Source organism: Terrapene carolina, unplaced genomic scaffold (assembly GCF_002925995.2).
Source record: "Terrapene carolina triunguis isolate 2854851 unplaced genomic scaffold, T_m_triunguis-2.0 Scaffold84, whole genome shotgun sequence".
NCBI classification, from domain to species: Eukaryota; Metazoa; Chordata; order Testudines; family Emydidae; genus Terrapene; species Terrapene triunguis.
This window is the reverse complement of record NW_020664435.1, coordinates 42,599,267-42,605,266: the sequence shown is the minus strand read 5'-3', so window position 1 is coordinate 42,605,266 and position 6,000 is coordinate 42,599,267. Positions and strand designations below refer to the sequence as shown.

Here is a 6,000-nt window from a genome sequence, read left to right as displayed (position 1 = left end):
AGACTTAGGGGAACTCAACCTAAGCTTTTGGGAACTCTGTTTCTTCTCATTATGTTTCTGTGGGGATTGAACTATTCAGATTTTAATTTGTTTTCTTTATTTATGTACAAGTGTGAAGATAATGTCTGTGGATTATAAAATAGCCATGTTATGCTGTAAAAATTAGATTATATGTTTCTTTGTCATAAGATTTTATAAAGTTGTTTAATTAAATTCATTTCTTTAGTTCATTTTGGGACATGAATGTGGGGAGGTTGACCCTGTGTAATCCTTGCTGAAAATCCTTAGACTGAATTCTGGATCTCCAGCTACTTTTCTATGTTTTTTTTTTTTTTTTTTTTTTTTTTTAAGGCACTGGAGAAGGGCAATGGGTTTAGCCCACCCAAAGTTTACACCTGTATAAATTATTCCTCCTTAGTCAAATACTGCAGCCTTGACTCAACCACTCTGGCATATAGACTCCTCAAAAAATCATAATATTACTACTACTACTACTTCAGGAACATTGAGACGAGATAGACATTGGTTTTAAAACTCAGAAAGAGCTACTGTTTATAATAAATTCCCACAGCTCTTGTTTCTAATTAACCACACAGAGTACATACTACCACAGTGATGGAAATTACTAAGACATGAAATACCTGTGGAGCTTGAGTGTCACAGTTCCGTAAACAGTAGTAAAGCCCAGAAGACGAACCCATCTTAGGAGAACACAGCGAAATATGCTTGGCTCAAAATACAAAATGATAACCTATGGAACAGAGAGACAAAGAAAGAGCGCTTCAGTGCCAGCTTTCATGGGGAAATAGTTGTTGATTCAAATAAAGAATTGGATTTGTACAATATAGGAGTGGACATTTTCAAGCTTGTACTACTTTGTAACTCACACACCTACTGGGTGTGATATTCTGTCCCATCTAGTGGCACCGAAACCACTTAGAGAGAGAGAAATTAATGAGTCTGCTCTACTGCCTTAGCTAACAGCCCGATGGCTTTTAGCTCATGCAGTAGAGGCTCCTGTACTAAGCTCCAGAGACCCAGGTTCGATCCCGCTCACCAGCAACCGGGGTCTGTTGGTGTTACAACTACACATTGAGATTTTACAGTAAAGTAACTAGATAATCTGATCAACTCACTGGCACAGTTCTGCATGCTGATTGCCCTCTGCAGGGAGCTGGCAAAGGCCCAGTGACAAGCTATGAAGTGATAGCACTTCTAAGGACTTAACAAAATGAAAGCATGTATACAGAGGAGACAAGAGCACAAAGGAGATTTTTAGTGGACTGTTATAATATTCTTTGGTGGGCCTCTTCCACAGTTTGATTACATTTATTACAGCAACTATATCACACTTCACAGTAATTCCTTCTAATAAACATGGCAAAAGCTGAGCATCTCATTTTCCCTCTCAAATCCTCCCTGTATTACTCTTTATCAACACCATCCTTGGCGTCAGGACATTGGTGTCATATATGACTCCTCTCTTCTTCTCCCTTCTCCCTTCCCTGGACTCTCAAAACCAGGCTGCCTCTTCCTCTGCAACATCCCCTCCTCACACTAATTGATAATTATCTTTGTTCACCTTCTGGCCTCTTCTTGTCCATACAAAATGCTGCTACTACAATCATCTTCTCTCATCACTCCAATGATGCACTCTTCTCTCTCAATCACTGTGCTGACTTCCTCTCAGCTTCTTCATCAAGTTCAAGCTTTTCTTCCTAACCTTCAAGGCCATGAAATCAAGCCCTATTTATATAGCTATGCTCATTTCCTGTAACAACCCCTATGGCTGCCAAAGCCTCATTCATAAACACCTGTTTTGTATCCTTCTACCAGTTTTATTCTTGTGCCCTCTTCCATCCTAAAACCTATGCTTGGAGCACTCTCCTTTTTGCAAAACAAACTCCTCCTCTTCATTCTAACCCTTTTTTACAACTACATATCTCCAAGAAAACCTTTCATCATCAACCAGAAGAGACAGGTAAAAAACAACTGCACCATTATGAGATTGAACTTGATTGGTATTATGTGTGTCTGAAGCGTATTATCTGTATCTGACCTAGACTGTTCTAGAAGCACTTAGAGCAGTGGCAGGCAACCTGCAGCCTGCAGGCTGCACGCGGCCCATCAGGGTAATCCACTGGCAGGCCGCGAGACAGTTTATTTACATTGACCGTCCACAGGCACGGCTGCCAGCAGCTCCCAGTGGCCACTGTTCGCCATTCCCAGCCAATGGAGCTTTTGGAGAGGAATTTTTTATAAGCTGGAAGGAAATAAAATTGGAAACTGATTGCGACAGAGATTGTGCCTTCCTCTACGTTTGCACAGCACAAATCCAATGACAGTGTTCCGTAACTATGAACAAAGAAAGAGTTATATAATGTACTTGGTGTTCAGAATCAGTAAAATGTGATGTTGCCCTTAGACTAGAGGAAAAATGCACTGAAATGTTCAGGACCATCTGCCAGTCAGCCCAGTACACAGGTAGCACTTTCTGGCAGCAGTGGTATTATTGTGCCTATGGCCTGCCACATTATATTATCTTCCTAAGTAAATGCTTTATTCTGAGTGAGAATTCTAGCCCAGGACGTTGGCAGGAAGCCCAGAACAAAGTCCTCTGGGTGGCATAGATAGATTGAGGAATGGTGGAAGAAAAAAATGGCAGAGATGCAAATATAGAGCGAGAGCTGGAAAAACCTCCATTTCTCTTGCTGAAGAACCAAGACGTAATTTTTTTTTTAAATCATGTTTTGCCAAATCAAAAACACCATGCAAAAGGTCATCTGTTTTTGTCAGTCCACCCTCAATGAGCTGGATGTGCTTCAGAGAAGCAGGTGATTCATAGGCATTTGACAAATGCTGCAAAGAGAGAAAAGAAATGCATGCACTTGTGTCTTCCATTACATTTCTATTAGTGGCAATGCATCTTAGCAGAGATGCTGCAAGAGCACCACCAATGCTTCTTATGGCAGACCAGGAGATGGGGAGTGAGATGCAAATGGATGAAAGCCAGAGAGCGAGGAGAAGTGAATCTCAATCTTTCCATAAATTTTCAACCCAAGATTCACTCATCTCTAGTATACACATACTGTGATATAATTTAGCTCAAGAATGAAACCAATCACTGATGAGACAGTTTACCCCCTCTGTTTCCCAGAGAGCAAGAATGGTAGGAGGACAGCATGGTCATAGTGGATGCACATTATCCACCTTCCATCATGAAATGAACTTAGAATTAGAGCTGGTTGAGAATTTTTTTATTAAACATTTTTCTTCTGAAAATGCCAATTCATCAACATTGAAACTGTTCATGGGAAAGGGTTAGTTTTGACAAATTAACTGTTTCAAAACATTGTGAAAAGAGTTTCAACCTGCGTAGACATTTTCTAAATAAAAAAGTTCTGTTTTTCAGGGCAAAATGACTTTTCATTAGGACTTACCTACACGGCCCGATAGTTTGGACTATGGAGGTGTGACTTGCAGTGGTACCTTTTTGTTCATCGTGGCAGCATCCACATGGGGGAGTTACAGCGCAGCACACAGCAATTCACACCCCTATAGTTCAAACTACAGGGCCACGTAGACAAGACCTTAGGGAATATCTACACTGCACGCTTTTTTTGATAGCATGTAGATTACATATCTCCCACCCCCCAAGCATGAGTATAAATAGCAGTGTATGGTGAGGCACAGCTTAGTCAAGTAGACTAAAGATACACTGGAAGAGTGCGGGTATGTATACAAGTATGTACCCTAAATGCTTTCTAGTCATCCAAGCTGTGCCCATTCATCTACACTGGTGTTTTTAGCAGTGTAATGTCCCATTGCCTCCCCGCTGCTGGAAAAGGCTCCTCCATCCGGGAAAGGCGCTGTCAGTTCCCTGTTGTTGGAGTCTTAACCCAGCAGCAGGGGAGGCAGAGCTTTTCCTTGCTACAATGAAGGCTCTAGCAGTGGGAAGCTACTGAAGCTTTTCCCACTGCCTCACCTCTGCTAAAGCCTATCACTGGCAGTATGTCCTCACCACAGTGTGGACACTGCCTGCCTTTCCCTGCAGCATGCAGCTACATGTACACTACCTACCAGTGCAAGTGGAGTCCCGTGTAGACGAACCCTTTGAGTAAAACAATGTACAAATAATTTAAGATCAAAAATGAAAAGAATTTCAACTGACCCTCTCTGAAGTTCTTTTCATATTTACAGTTTGTGAACATTTTCAATGATTTTAACTTTGTCCTGATTTAGGAAGGGATTTTTTTTTTTTTTTTTTTTTTTGAAATCTTGAAAATTCTCGCAGGATGGGAAAACCGTTTCTTGACTCCTTAGAATATTAGCTGGAAGAACAAAACAAATGGAAATGCATCTTACATGCCTATCTCCCCCATAATGCTAATGGAAGGAGAGCATTTTAAGGGTGGTTTCTCATAAAGTTATGGATAGGCCAGAAATTTTCTATTGCCAGCTATAGTTTTCAGCTCTTAATGTCATACATTAGTACCATTGCAGATTTACATAGCAAAGTCAGTAACACTATCTCTGGTGTTGAAGTTTGTAGGAGGGAGAAATTGCTGTGATTCATCTGTGGTTCCTCCATACCAGAAAAGCAATGTCAAAAAGGAATATTATATCGTAACTTTGAACATTTCAAGGTTGACTAGAGACAAAAGTTTTTTCAGAGCACTCGTCTAAAGCTATAATTTCAACCACAGAATTTCCTGAATAAAGGCAATAGCTCTCTCTGGAATGAAATCTGACACAGCAATTTTGTCTTTCAAATACTTGCCGAAGCGTTAACTGCTCGCATTTAGATAATCTTGTTTTTCCTTATTGTGTGCTTACTACCTGATGGACGCATATAGTGTAATCTGTTTTGGGGGCAGGGGGCATGTGCTGAGCCTAATGGCCTGCTAGGCAAGACTGATAGCTTCTTAATGAGGCTTTGATCCCTAAGCCCTTTAGCACCCATTAACTCCTAACCAGGGGATGGGGCTACCCAGGTAGAACAGGGATTTAAAAAGCCAGCTCCTAAGCAACCAAAGGAGCTAGTGAACAGGAGCAGTTAACAGGAGTTTTGTGTGGAAGTTCAGAGAGGGAACGTGAGAGCTAAATATACCTGCTTAACATTCTCTAAACTTAGGCCAATAAACAGCCCCCAAAACAAAACAAAACAAAAAAATTGCAGGAGTAAAAAGAATGCAGGCAGAAGTCCAACAGCAGAGTGGGGTCTATCCAGATTATTGCACTGAATATATCACGTGTGATTGCTGGCCTTGTGGATAGGTGGCATATGTATGCATTTGGTGCAAGGAGCTCATGGCCCTCAGAGATGCAGTACAGGCTCTGGAGACCAGAGTGGCTGAACTGGAGGGGCTAAGGGAGACAGAGAGGTACAGAGATTAAACTTTTCGGAACACATCAGAGTGGTCCCAGCTCCAGTCTGACAGCCTCTGTGCTGTTGAGGAGGATGAAAGCCTTGGAGAAGGAGAACATCAAAGTGGAGCAGAGTGAAATGATCCCATCATTGGGACCCTCCTTCCAGTTTATGTCATGGTATCCTCTCTCACTGTGGATGCCTCTCCAGCAGAGGGAATCCCAGTTATTAGGAGGAGACAAGTAACAGTAATGTGTGATTCGATCATTGGAATTATAGATAGCTGGGATTGTGATGACTGGGAAAAATCACATGGTGAATTGCCTGCTGGGTACAAAGCTTGCAGATCTTTCGAGACATCTAGACATGCTTATGTGCAGTGCAGGGGAGGAGCCAGTGGTCATGGTACACATAAGTACCAATGACATAGGGAAAGGTAGCAGAGGTCCTGGAGGCCAAATTTAGGCTGCTAGGTAAGAAATTGAAGTCCAGGACCTCTATGGTAGCATTCTCTGAAATGCTTCCAGTTCCATGCGCAGGGCCAGTTAGACAGGCGGAACTGCAGGGTCTCAATACATGGATGAGACGATGGTGTAGGGAGGAAGGGTTTAGGTTTATTAGGACCTGGAGAA

At 41.9% G+C, this 6,000-nt stretch overlaps 1 protein-coding gene across 1 annotated transcript in view; it reads right to left on the bottom strand.

Annotated features, from left to right (window-relative positions):
* Positions 1–6,000, bottom strand: part of GPR158 (G protein-coupled receptor 158) — a 353,319-nt gene that overhangs the window by 78,604 nt on the left and 268,715 nt on the right. Inside the window, exon 6 of the mRNA XM_026649344.1 lies at positions 642–751. Coding sequence (XP_026505129.1) covers positions 642–751 — 110 coding nt within the window. The remainder of the gene's footprint in view (positions 1–641; positions 752–6,000) is intronic.